We start from the raw sequence: 12,481 nt of genomic DNA, 5'->3' as shown, positions 1-12,481 counted from the left end.
TTAGAAACCAGTCTGCCCTGGGGCCTCCCCTGGTGGCACAGAGGTTGAGTGCTGGGTTGCGAAGCTGACCGCAGCCTCTGCGGCGCCGGTTCGATCCCCGGCTGCTCCCCGGCCACCGGAGGAGGGTCCCACATGGCGCGCAGACCTCTCCTGCCTCCCGCTGCTCCCCTCAGCAGTGTACTTCGGTCCTTCTGCCTGCTCTGCTCCCCGCTCTGGCTCTGGTGAATCCTCTCACCCTCCCGCGCTTCTGACTGTACCCAGTGCTTGTACAAATAAATAAAATAAAAATAAATAAATCTTAAAAAAAAAAAAAAAAAGAAACCAGTCTGCCCTGAGGAGAAGGGATGGAAGAGGGGCACGACCAGACGCGCCTGGGAGGGGCAGGTTAATGTGTAGGTGAGAGGCCAGTGTGGCCTGAACCTGAGTGGTGGCGATGGGGATAAAGTGAACAGGAGTTAGAAATATCTGGAACATTTAATTGCAAGGATTCTAGTGACAGGGAAGAGGGGGCAGAGCTAAAGACTTAAGGATGAGGCCCAGCTGTATGGCTCAGGGAACTGAGGAGTTGTTAACCCCAGAGGCCTGGTGAAGAAACAGGCTTTGAGGTGTTGAGTTTGACTTTGAGCACATTGAGTTTGAAGTACCCCAGCGTTCAAAGGAGGTCAGCAGTTGGGTACAGGTGTCTGGAAGTGACACTCCTCGGCTTACAGCCTCAGCACAGATGGAGCCCGGAGGAATGGACAAGTTGCTTCAGGGAGTGTTTCACGAGCGAGGAGAGGGCCGAAAGGGAATCCTATAGAGTGATGTTTGTGAGAGGATGCGCCAGGCGGTGGCAGGGACGGTTGTAAGGAGGTTCATAGGAAATAGCTAGAAACGTAGGTGTTAGCCAGAGCAGTTCAGCTGCTTATTCAGCTGCTCTAAGTCAACAATGATTAGGGTCCGTATGTCCTGGGTGTACCGAGCGAAACTGGACCGTTGACATCAGGTCAGGTCAGGCAAACAGCCGTCACCTGATCGCCACCTCCCAAAGCAGGCCCCTTTCTTGCAGGCCAACGACAGTCTTATTTCCTGAGTGACAGTGTGCTCTGCCTTCTCGTGTAGATAGGCCTCGGAGTCCCTGGCAAGCTCAGCTTCCTGTATTGCCCAGGCCCAGAAGAGCCAGGTCCAGCAGCCAAGCCAAGCGGCTGTGTCCATGGGGGATGGATGCCTTAATTAGGACCCTCCAGGGATGCCGACGAGGGTGGGGGGAAAGGAAGGAGCATGTCATATGCCTAGGGTTCAGCAAATTGTACCCACACACCAGGCACAGAAACACAAGGAAGGCACCCCCGCTCTGTGGGCGAGACAAAGAAGCAGTCCTCTTCCCATGTGCCAACCCATCTGCCTCTTTGCCTTCACAAACATGCCTTTTTCTTCTTTTTTTGGTTCTCCGCAGCTTTGAATGCATGAGGAAGCAGTGTGGGAGACGGGAGGAAAGGTAAGGTTGAAGAGGACAGCAGGGGCGGGGGAGGTTCCAATGAGCACCGACACAATAAATCATATCCTGGACTACCTCGGCCTGGTCCCTTTTTTGCAGTGCGCTCTGTTTCCTCCGGGGAAAGTCCCAGTAATGATGGGCAACGTGAGGCTGTGGCCTCCATGGACGTGACTGACGGGGTGCTTCCGGGTGTGTCAGTGGCTTTAGAGGCCCACTTCCTTCAGTCCCCTCGGAGGCTGGTACAGGCGCCACAGGACCTGGGCACAGGCTTTCCCTGCCTGCGTGCCCTTGACTCCTAGTGGTGTCTTCACCCGCCATCACCTGGGGGCAGCAGGTTCCCTGCTGTCCAGAGTGCGGGGCAGCAGGGACGAGTGCCTCTCGGAACCTGTTGACAGCCGGGTAGGAGGTTGGGGGTGGGGGAGATGCTGGGAGTAGTCTTGCCCGGTGGGAAGCACCTGTGAGACGCCTCCTGCCCCTCCTGACCTCGCACCCACTCTTGGCCACAGCTGGCTGCAGGGACCTCAGGACCCTCCTCAGAGAGCAGGAATGTAGGGCCACTCAGATTTTCAGTGACCCCAGCTGGGGTGATATTTTTGCAGCCTCCATGTCTTGCCCAGGCCCTGTCCTCTCCTGTGGATTGAGCTGTGAGCTCCCGCTGGCCCAGGCCCCCGCCTGTACTTTCCCGAGACCTGGTCAACCATTGTTCACTTCCTCTTTACTTACCACAGCGGCTGCGCTCGGGGTGCACGTGGACAGTCCTGCCCTACCAGTGGGCCTCTTGGGCCTCAGCCCTAGGGTGGTTCTGGGTCTACAATCCTCTTGCAGGGACCCCTGGGGCAGCCACAAGCAATGGCTCCTGTGGCTGCTGGCTTGGACACTTTTTGCCTTTTCCACCCCCTGCTGCCCCAGCTGACCAAAAAGCTGAGCTGCGCCATCCCCGCCACGCCACCCTCCAGAGTTATGGCGGGAGTACAGCACAGCCAGTGTGCTGAGGGCGGTTGGCCTGCCCCCGCCCCACCCCCACCCTTCTGGAATGAGCCACCTGCATCCACACACAGGTGTTTCCTGTGCGCCTTCCTGTTGCCGTTTTTTTTTTTTTTTTTTTCTTCTTCTTTCTGCTCTGCTTGACTTCCCAGCAGGTGGTTAAGGACCCAGCCAAACCTCCTCACACAGTGCCAAAACACTGAGAGCAGGGCTCCCTGGGGATCTGGGTCACCCCACCACCACCACCACCACCACCACCACAGGACTGTTGGTACCTCAATGGCTCTTCCAGAGTGCGGCAAACATACTACCAGCGTATCACGCTGCTGTGTTACTGCCACAGGCACTGTGACACCAGAGTGGGCTCAGGGAGTGGAGGCCCAAGGCATAATGAAAGCTCTGGAGAGAGGGGAAGGGTGGAGGGCCTCTTTCTCCCGCCCTGGGCGTGGGCCTCCCACAGGTCTCTGCTTCTGGCAGCCGCATGGATTGGTCAGCCACAGAATTCAGTCAGGTTTGTTATTACAGAGAAGGTGGCTCTGGCAGAGGAGAGACTTACTGTTCAGGGTCACAGGGCATCCATCCGGGTCTTCTGCCTCCTAGGCGCCACCAATTCCCCTCTGTAAGGATCTCCTTTCCCTTACTTGCAGCCCGGGGGGAGCTCCTTGCCCTCAGCTCCCTCTATAGGAAGCTGCCTGGGCCGAAGGGGAAGAGCAGCAGCCTGGCCTTCACGGATGGGGTTCTGCTGCCCCCTGGTGGCGAAAAGCTCCCATACCACCACCCTTCCCCAGCCTGCTCCCTGCCTCTAGGTGACCCTAGGTCTGAGAGCTGTTCCCAGGACTGGGGCCTTCCAGGCCCTCTCTCTGCCAACTCCACAGTCCAACTCCACAGTCCAGCAGGGGCCCATAGCTCAGGACTGGCCGGCCTGCACTTCCTCCACAACCCCACCGCCCTCTTGCTCTTCCCGCTTCTCTCAGCAGCCTCTGGACTCTCTTCCACCCGGATTTCCAGACAAAGGCATGTGCCATTGTCACAGCTGGAATGTGGACGCAGAGGTGTCAGGAAGGGCCATAGCTAGAAGGTGCTAGAGAAGAGGGTCAGGACATTAGGAAAGGCAATTTGCATTTTTATTTTCTGTAAAACTCTAAATAAAATACAAAAAACCAAAAGATGGAGCAGGGCAGAGGCAGGAGGGCCAGGCCCGGGACACTGATTGTGGCAAGTGTGCTGAGCCGAGGCTGGGAGGCACTTGACTGCAGGCACTGACTCTACCAACCCCAGGGGCAACAGAAGAATATATTAGACTTTCATTGATAGGAATCTGTGGGGGAGGGGTGTCTGGAGCCAGCCTTCACCCTCCCTGCCAGTGCCTGATGAGCCCTGAAAGTGGGGAGAAGGGGCAGTGGGAGCGGCAGGTGGGGGTTTAGAATGCCGTGCTGGCCATGCTGCCGGGCCCGAAGATACGGGGCAGGGCGTCCAGAGACTCCTCCAGCCTTCGATGGGCAGACTGTCCCTCTTCCCCTGCAATGGGTGAGGATGGGGTCAGGAGTTCCCGTAGCCCCTTCCCAGCCCTTCCACCCCAACCTCACCTCACCCCTACTTCCCTCCACAAAATGTCCCAGAACTTCTTGACCCACATCTCCAATCCCCCGGCCTCACCACACTGCTGCAGGCTCTGCCGGGCAGCTTCCCTCACGGCTTCGGTGTCTGTTTGGCACAGGTACACCAGAGGCTCAATAGCCTCAGGGGCCTACAGGGGGAGGAAGCAGTAAGGTGAGCAGGGGGCAGAGGCCCAGGGTCATGAGGGGGCGCTGGGGGAGGGGAGAGGAAGGGTAGGTGGGTTGGCAGGGGTCACCTTGATGCAGCCCAGGGCCAGGCAGCCAGCCACCCTTATCTGCACATCCTCATCCTCAAGTTGGTCCAGGAAGCACAGCAGGGCCTGGGTAAAGGCGAGAGACCAGAATTTGCTGGACATTGGGAGCCCAGACTCCAACCCTTGTTCTTAAGTGAGCCCTGCCCAACTCACCCTTTCCCTGAAAGCAGGGCCCAATGACAGACTCCGGAGTTGGGTGCTGACGGCAGCCATGACCTTGTTATTGCCATGGACAAGCAGGGAGCTGAGGGCCCGAAGCCCATCCCTTCGAAGCCGCCCCTCAGGCGCCAACCTCAGGGCCTTCAGCACAACAGCCTGGTCATCCGAGTTCAGATTCCGCACCAGTAATACTGAAAGGAGGGAGGGGGTCGGACAAGGTGGCAGAGCCAGGAGTTCCTGGGCTGGGGAGGTCTTTCATAGCCTGTCCTCGCCCACGCCTTCACATCCACCCGCCCTTAGGGTCAGCCGGCTTTGTGATTAGGGCAGCTGCCTTACCCTTCTCTGCTGACTCGGTCACAAAGGCCTCCATGGAGGGGCTGTCCAAGGCTTCAACATAACTCCAGAACTGGAAGATGGTGAGCTGCTCTCCAGGGCCGGGCTGGGGCCTCCTGGGCAGCTTCTGCCCCAGGGCATCCTCCAGGAATTTGACACACACTGTGGGAGGCAGTGCCGAGGCCTCAGGGTTCGGATGGACCCAGGCCCTCAACAGGAAGAGGACGCTCCCATCCTAGTCTCAGGTCCAGGCGTGCCCTGTCCAAATCCTACGCATCTGGGTCTTTTAGAGCCCAGACACCAGCTGCTTTTCCCAGTGCTTATTAGCTCAGCACATCTGTGTGGGCTGACCCGGCCTTTCCCTGAGGTCCCCTCGAGGATCTGAGAAAGAAGGGCAGAAAGGGCAGGCTGGCATCCCACTCACCAGCCTCGGCTAAGCCTGGCTGGCGCAGGGAGAGGCGGGCACCGTACTGACTGCAGAAGGTGAGCAGCACCCGCTCCACAGGACAGATGAAGGGGCTGCGTCCCTCTGTGCACTGGTCCCAGAAGGTCAGGAAGCCGGGGCGAGAGGCTGAGAACTGCACCACTGAGGAGGCGGGGAAACCGTCAGCAAGGGAACAAGGAGATGGGTCGGGCAAGGGGGGAGCTTGGGGCAGACTGGGAGGCAGAGCCCCTGGGGTCTTTACCTTCCTGGGCAGAGGTGGCAGGGATTGCCCATCGCCTGCTAAGCTCGCAAACTGCCTCAAGCACTCGTGCCTCCTGCAGCAGCCGCTCCAGAGCCCAGGCCTCCTGGCAGCGCAGGGGCCCAAATGTGCCCAGTTTCTGGAGAACGGATGGCCAAGTAGCTCAGACCTCAAGGGAGGACTTGGGGAGGATAGAGCCCAGGGACTTTAAGTCCCAGCATGCATTGGGAGAGGTGGTGGGGAGCCAGAGTGTGGAAGGTGTTCCATTCAGCAAAAGCCCACAGCCAGGGCCCAGGGCATTAGGGAGTATAACTCAGAGGAGGCAGGAGGGCCAATGGCTCCCTGAGGAAAGGGGTACAGGGGAGGGTGGGGGGAATACCACTAGCCTCACCAGCAGGAGGCGGCTGCAGTGGTACAGGTGCTGGACCAAGGCAGTGTCCAGGGCTGGACACTCTGTGCTGAGGGGACGGGCACTAGGTGAGTCTAGGCTATCTTCAGCCCCAGGCTCCGGACTGTTTGGGGGCCTGAGAGAAAAATGGGGTCAAGCACCCCAGGAGCACTCATCACCATCTGGTCACCACTGTGTTTTTTTTATTAAGCTCCCCCCAGCCCAGAAGAACAGACAAAGACAACAGACAATAGGTAAGTTCACGCAGGACTTCCGGGAAGAGGAAGGGGCCGGGAGCAGCAGGCAGGAGGAGCAGGAGTCTCCAGAGCCGGGCCACCCCGGCCACCTTTGGCTAGGACCGCTGGGACCGCCGGGGCTGCCGGGGCTGCCGGGGCTGGGGTGGGCGGCAGTAAGGTTGCAGGCGGGAAGATCTCTGAGAGGTGGACTGCAAGGGGTGGTGGCCCAAGGGGCGCAGGGCGCTCGGCGGCCGTAACCTGGGCAGCAGCGGAGGGAGGAGGGGCCGGGCATGACTCTCAACTGGGAATCGGCAAGGGCTGCTCCGGGACGGAGAGCCAAGGGGCCTGGCTCTCCGGGGCAGCCGGGGTCGAGACAGAAGGGGTTGATGCTGGGAGACCCAGGGTGCGGGGGGGGGCACTGAAAGCGCTCCCTCATAGGGCAGGTCTGAGGGGAGGCCACGAGGGTGAGGAGGAGCTGGTGGCTCACGAGCTGATGGGGACCGAGCTGATGGGGACCGGCGCGGGAGGCGGGCAGTGCAGGGACGAGGAAGAGGGTGGTGAGAAGCACTGAGGACACAGATGGGGTTGGAGACAGGCATCAAGGACACATGAGGAGCACACAGGAGGGGTGACACAGCTGCCACCCGCCAAGTCCATCCCCTCCCGCCCGCCCTCAGTCTTGCTGCTCTCCTCCCGAGCTTCCCCTGGCCCCCCCTCACCCACCTGTCTCCCCCTCTCACCTCACCTCTTTCCCTCACCCAGCCCCTCACCTTTCCCCGGGGCCATCATTGTCTTCATCTTCATCCTCGTGGAGAAAGCTGAAGCTCTCCAGGGCATGTTCCACGGTGATGCTAAGGCTGGAGGCCCGGCTGCGAGTCAGGCCTTGTCTCTGCTGGGGTTGTGAAGGGAGTCAGAGCCGCGGCCGCGGCCTGCTGTCGTTCTGTGCTGCCACAGCCCAGCCCCACCCTGCCGTCCTCACCATGAGCAGACTCTCCAGCCGGGTCACCTCCTGTTCCAGGCCCTGCAGTTCGGGGAACTGGCCTCGATAGTCATCCAGGGCAGCCATGAGGGCACCCAGTGCTTCCTCCAGCCTCCTGTCCCCAGTCCCTCCAGCTGCCCCCAGGACCTTTGCCTGGGCGGCCTTGGCCAGGCTAAGGTCTGAATGCTGGGGCACGGGGTCTTGGGGTGAGGGAGGGAGGCTTGGGCTGTTAAGGATGGGCTCCAGGGATTCGGGGCAAGGGTTTGTGAGAGATTCCCCACTGGAACAGGCAGGACTTGGGTAGGAGGTGCTGGGGGTTATGGGGTGGGCCTGAGTGGAGGGAGGGGAGGCTGGGTGACCACAGGTCTGGGGCTGCGTGCCTGGAAGGGCTGGGTCTGTGTGTACAGAGCGGCTGGGGTGTGTGGCAAGGTCTGCTGAAGCGGAAGGGCTTATAGTTACAACAGAGGGGCTTGTGACCGGGTGGGTGGGGCTCCTGGTGGTCTGGACCGAGTTTTCAGCAAGGGGGATAGGGCTTGTAGTGGTGTGAGCTGACACCTTGGCTTTGTGAGGAGAACTTGCAGTGGTGTGGATGGGGCTCACTGTAGTGTGGGTGGGGCTCACTGTAGTGTGGGTGGGGCTCACTGTAGTGTGGGTGGGGCTTGTGGGGGTCTGGACTGGGCCTGTGGCACTGGGGGCAGAGGCTGTAGTAGTAAAGATGAAGAGTGTGGGCTTGTCAGCGGAGCTTGTGACAGTATGTGCTGGATCTCTGACACTGTGGCTGGGGCTTGTGGTAGTCTGGGCTGGGCCTGTGGCTCTGGGGGTAGGACCTGCAGTAGTGAGGAGAGAGACTGTGGGTGTGTGGGTAGAACCTAGGGTAGTGTGAGCGAGGCTTAGAGCACTGTGGGTAGGACTCATAGCACCATAGGTGGCGTCTGTAGTAGAGGTGGCGTCTGTAGTGGAGGTGGCGTCTGTAGTGGAGGTGGCATCTGTAGTGGAGGTGGGGCTTGGCAGTTCGGAATGGCTAGAGTCTGTGTCCTTCTGAACTGAGCCTGTGGATGTAGATGGGGCAGGGTCTGCAGCTGTGTGGGCAGGGCCTGTAGTGCTGAGAGTGTGGCTTGTGGCAGAACGGTCAGGGTCTAGGGCAGGAGGAACAGGACTAGTGTGTTTCCCATGGGTGGGATCTGGGTGTGCAGGAGGGTTAGGACTCCGGGCTAGGCTTTCTAGGCCCACGGCCTCCACTGAAGCCTCAGCCAAGGCAGCATCCACACTGGCCTCACTGATGTGGCTCAGAGTCCGGCTGTAAGGGGCATGTCCATTGGCCAGGGATGGGGCCTTGGCTCCCTCCTCATCCACAGGCCCAGAGGTGGGGGTCTCAGGCCTACGGAAGGCAACTTGGATGGGCAGGGGTTCAGGCTGCTGCACCAAGGGTCTGGGGGCCGAGGAGTGCCGAGCAGTGCCCGAGAGCTGTGGGCTGGAAGAGTCGTCTGAAGATTCAGATGACAGGGACCATGCCGTCCCGTTCTCCAGCTCCTCCTGCCGCCTCAGCATATTCTAGGAGAGACGAGGGCATTCTAGGGTCATCCTCAGGGAGCCCCTGGGGGTTGGTGGAGCCTGAGCCTGGGTTGTGACTCACATAGAAGGCTTGCTCTCGAAGCGAGGGTGTGTCTGGCGGGCTCTGGCTATAGGTGGAGAAGCGCTTGGTGACTGTGGAGGCCTTGTTGACAGTGGAAGCAGCTGAGGGCTGGTCATCCTTATCGAAGGGACTAGGGGGAGAAGAGGCTGTTATCAGGTGCCACAGCACCCCCAGCCCAGTTCCCAAGTCCCTTGGTCCCACTGACCTCCACGTGACTTCCAGGCTGAGCTTGATGGTGCCAAGGTCATTGATGTCCACAGCCACAACCTGGGGCAGGGCAGCAAACAGGTCTTTGGTCTCGCAGGAGACGCTGCCTACAACCACATGGTTGGCCAGGCCCTTCAGCTCTGTCACCTGTAGCCAAGAATGCATCGTGGGGTCACCAGGGTATAGTGGCCATGAGATGGGGGAGATCAGAGGTCTGAAATTGCACAGGGCTCAGGCAAAGGTCCAGAGTTTTGAGGCAATGAGGTGGCAGAGATTGGAGTTGTGGGGTGAGGGGGCCATGGTGGCTTGAAGCAGCCGGGGAGCATGGGGATCAGAGATTTGAGTTGGTAGGGCGACTGAGGTCATGGGAGTCCCAGGCCCATGAAGGTTCAGGAGGTCATATGGTCAGAGGTTACAGGGTCATGCCTCATGGGAACCACAACCACTATTCTCAAGGCCACAGAAACCAGTGATGCAGACCACCAGCTCACACATGCAGAGGGCCATGGAGCCGGGCAAGGGTCCCCGTTCATAAGGATTCACAGGATCAGGGAATCATAGGATCGTGGGGTGCTGTGGTCCGGGGCAGAGACTTCACCTTGATGGACAGGAATTCCGTGAGCAGAGGAAGAAAGACTGTCTCCTCGCCGTCCCACACCTGCTTTCCGCTACCTTCAATGCGGCCCCTGAGTTTCCAACGCTGACGCCCATACTTCATGCAGATCTGGGGGAACAGGCAGGGTGAGGCGGCCCTTGGCGCTGCCAACCTGCCATCCCAGCCCTTCCCCATGACTCTTCATACCTCGTACTGATCACCCACACACAGCCTGGCGAAGCCGGCCAGCCCTGCGAGGGGGGAAGGTGATATTGAGGGGCCTTAGGCAGGCATTTTCCTCCCTCGCCCCCCACTAGCCGGGCCTCAGCACTCAGTACCTTTCATTCGGAGGTGAAACTCGCCCAGCTGTGCCTCCAGCTCACTCTCCAGCAGACACATGCTCTGGGAGGGACAAGCAGGGACAGGATGGGGGTCAAGAACCAGGCCCTCTCACCATGCCCTGCGCCTCTACCTCATGGGTATCCATCCCTCACCTCAGTGTACTCTCGATGCCCCCGAGTGGCCTCAGCCAGACTGTCCCTGGCCTCGCGACTCCCTGGGGACCCAGTAGTGTAGGCACGGACCATGTTGTAGGCGCCATCTCGAAGACGGCGCTGGACACAGTAGGCCTCGTAGAGCTCGTCAATCTAGGTAGGTGAGTAGGATGGCTGTGAGGATGCTGAGGTTTACTACTGGGCTGCCGGCTCGGGGCGTCGCATTCCCCTATCTCCTATGGCAGCCCACCCCCACTCTGGGTGCACACGCGTGCTGCACACTACCTTGCTGGCGTGGAACTCCAGCCGCCGCAGGAAGCGTTCGATGGACTTGACTTGCTGGGGGAGAGGTGCATCAGGAAGGGCCTGAGGCCAGGGCCCTCTACCCTCCCTGTGAGCCAACCTCTTCCACTACCACGCTCTACACACTCACCTTGTCCAAGTCATACAGGAAGCCCTGCAGGGGGAGAGGAGAGGGGGCACGTCAGAGCTATGTGGAGTACTCCAGGGGGGGCACTTGCCCCCCAGACCCATCTAGGGCTGTCCTTCCCTCCCTCACACCGAAGTCCACAGTCACTCAGTTACAGCAGAGCTGACCCCCACTTCCCCTGAGCCTGGCCCTTGGTGGATACTGGTAACACAGATCTGGCCCTCAAGCCACCCCTTCCCTGGAATCCCTCCCCTAACCCACTCCCTCTCTTGCAGCCCCCGGGGAAAAAGCTGTGCCCCCTTCTGCAGGGTTTCCTCTGCCAAGGGACCAGCAGAAGTATTTCCTCCTCTGAGATGTCTTGACCTTTTCTCCAGGTAGAACCACGGCTGTCTCCCTCAGGACCACTAATCAGAATCATGTCTGCGGAGGTCTGAGCCACCCTCTGAAAGCATCTGTGGTCAGGCACTGCAGAAAGTGCAAGGCCTGGCGATGGGAACCTCCCCAGCCTTTCCTGGGATCCTGTTTTGTAGTCACACCTGCACTAAGTCACCCCAGAAAACAGCCTTGATGTCACCCAGAGCTGGTCCTGCCAGACCCCCACACCACACTGGCCAAGCCTTCACTCACCAGGCGGGAATTCCTCTTGGATTCCCTTATCTGCCCCTGCAGTTTCTCCTGCTCCTGCTGGTGCACTTCCAAATAGGCCCTGGAGAAAGGGGTGACAAGCCGCTCACCTCTCCCGCCTGCAGCTGCCCAGGGTAAAGACCAGGGAAAGGTGGGGGGCAGGTTCCTGCCAGCAGAAAGGGGTGGGGCTTGCGGAGGGGTCCGGAGACCAGAGGTCAGGGGAGTCGCTTACGTGAGGCCCCGCTTGAGCGCAGCATACACCAGGTCCAGCCGCTCGGGCTGCGGGACCTTGGGGGCCGGGTGCGCCACGGAAAACATCCTGGACACTCGGGAGAGTGCTGGGGGCTTCCGTGGGGGTCCCGGGGGGCTGAACGCCGGGATGCTCCTGAAGAAGAGGCTTCACTCAGCAAGGGAGAGGAGTTCCCCCAAACCCTCTGCCACACCCGACCCAACCCCATCCGGCTCTCGACCCCTCTCCTGACCCGCCAGCCCCCCTCCGCCGCGTACCTGGGCCCCCGCTCGTGGCTGCCGAGGACGCCCGCGAAGGACTGGCTCCTACTGACCCGGGCGCTGAGCAGGCGGCGCTGCGGCCGCACCGACAGGGACATCATGGAGTGAGTCCGCGCGGGGCTCCCTGGGGGTGGCGAGGGCGGGTGTCCAGCGCCAGGCGGGCTCGCCCCCTCCCCGCCGCCCGGCCTCCGAGCTCGTCTCAGCGGCCGCGGCCCGACCCCCGGAGCCCGCCCGCCCCGCCGCCCCGTCCCGGGCGCTAATGACAGGGCGGCCGGGGCGACTCGGCCTCAGACTCAGCGTGGCCTCGGCTCGGCCCCCACTTCCTGCTGAGGTGCTGGCTCCGCCCGCCGCGGGGCAGGAAGGGGGGTCGCGAGGGGACCCTCCCCGGGCGGGGAAGGGGCAGGAAAGGGGCGGGGCGCGCGAAGAATGTGCGGAAGCGCCTGTTTACCCGGGGGCGGGGCGGGCGCCCCAGCCCTGCCCCTGACCCCCCCTGCACCCCAGTGGGCCAGGAGCTCCCGCGCCCCCACCCCGGGAGGACGCGGGAGGTCACGGGGCGGGGCGGGGCGCGCGCCCTGCGCCCGGCGGAGCTGCCCAACAGGCCGGGCCGGAGCGGGCTGGGCTCCCACGACCCGCCCGCCCGCGCTCGCCGCTCCCCTCCAGCTCCTCTGGCTGCAGGGCGCCCGGACGCCGAGCCCCCCCGGCCCCGCAGCCCGGGGATTCCCGGCGAGGGGAGCAGTGCCGAGAAGCGCCCCGCCCCCGCCGCGTCCCGGGGCGCCCGCCTGGAAGCCGGGTCGGGACCGGCGCCTCGGCCCGTGCGCTCGGGGGAGGGGAGCGCGGGAGCCCCCACCCCGCTCCGGCAAAACGCGCGCTTTGGCCCCC

General features: G+C 61.5%; 1 protein-coding gene across 1 annotated transcript; it reads right to left on the bottom strand.

The window, feature by feature from the left end:
- Positions 1-3,853: 3,853 nt before the first annotated feature.
- RIPOR1 (RHO family interacting cell polarization regulator 1) lies at positions 3,854-11,718 on the bottom strand. Its single transcript, XM_084256550.1, has 23 exons — positions 11,600-11,718; positions 11,325-11,477; positions 11,096-11,174; positions 10,472-10,495; positions 10,324-10,377; positions 10,039-10,191; positions 9,883-9,946; positions 9,752-9,795; positions 9,548-9,673; positions 8,948-9,096; positions 8,743-8,872; positions 7,916-8,660; positions 7,689-7,789; positions 7,110-7,349; positions 6,901-7,019; positions 5,898-6,030; positions 5,510-5,645; positions 5,248-5,409; positions 4,827-4,985; positions 4,485-4,681; positions 4,314-4,397; positions 4,118-4,208; positions 3,854-3,979 (listed from the first exon to the last, which is right to left on the bottom strand). Exons 1-23 carry the CDS (start codon positions 11,701-11,703, stop codon positions 3,882-3,884), a joined length of 3,345 nt encoding a protein of 1,114 aa, XP_084112676.1. The 5' UTR covers positions 11,704-11,718; the 3' UTR covers positions 3,854-3,881.
- Positions 11,719-12,481: the final 763 nt, after the last annotated feature.

Source organism: Talpa europaea (genome assembly GCF_964194135.1).
Source record: "Talpa europaea genome assembly, chromosome: 16".
NCBI classification, from domain to species: domain Eukaryota; kingdom Metazoa; phylum Chordata; class Mammalia; order Eulipotyphla; family Talpidae; genus Talpa; species Talpa europaea.
The sequence above is the reverse complement of the archived record's forward strand: the minus strand, read 5'-3'. Positions and strand labels throughout refer to the sequence as shown.

What these genes read in the sequence shown, in the direction of transcription:
- RIPOR1 (XM_084256550.1), bottom strand. Translation starts at nt 11,703, where the DNA reads ATGATGTCCCTGTCGGTGCGGCCGCAGCGCCGCCTGCTCAGCGCCCGG. An exon ending in CGGAATTCCTGTCCATCAAG is followed by an intron (nt 9,097 to 9,547) that starts GTGAAGTCTCTG and finishes TCTTGGCTACAG; the next exon opens with GTGACAGAGCTGAAGGGCCT. An exon ending in ACTGCAGCCGCCTCCTGCTG is followed by an intron (nt 5,646 to 5,897) that starts GTGAGGCTAGTG and finishes TCCGTTCTCCAG; the next exon opens with AAACTGGGCACATTTGGGCC.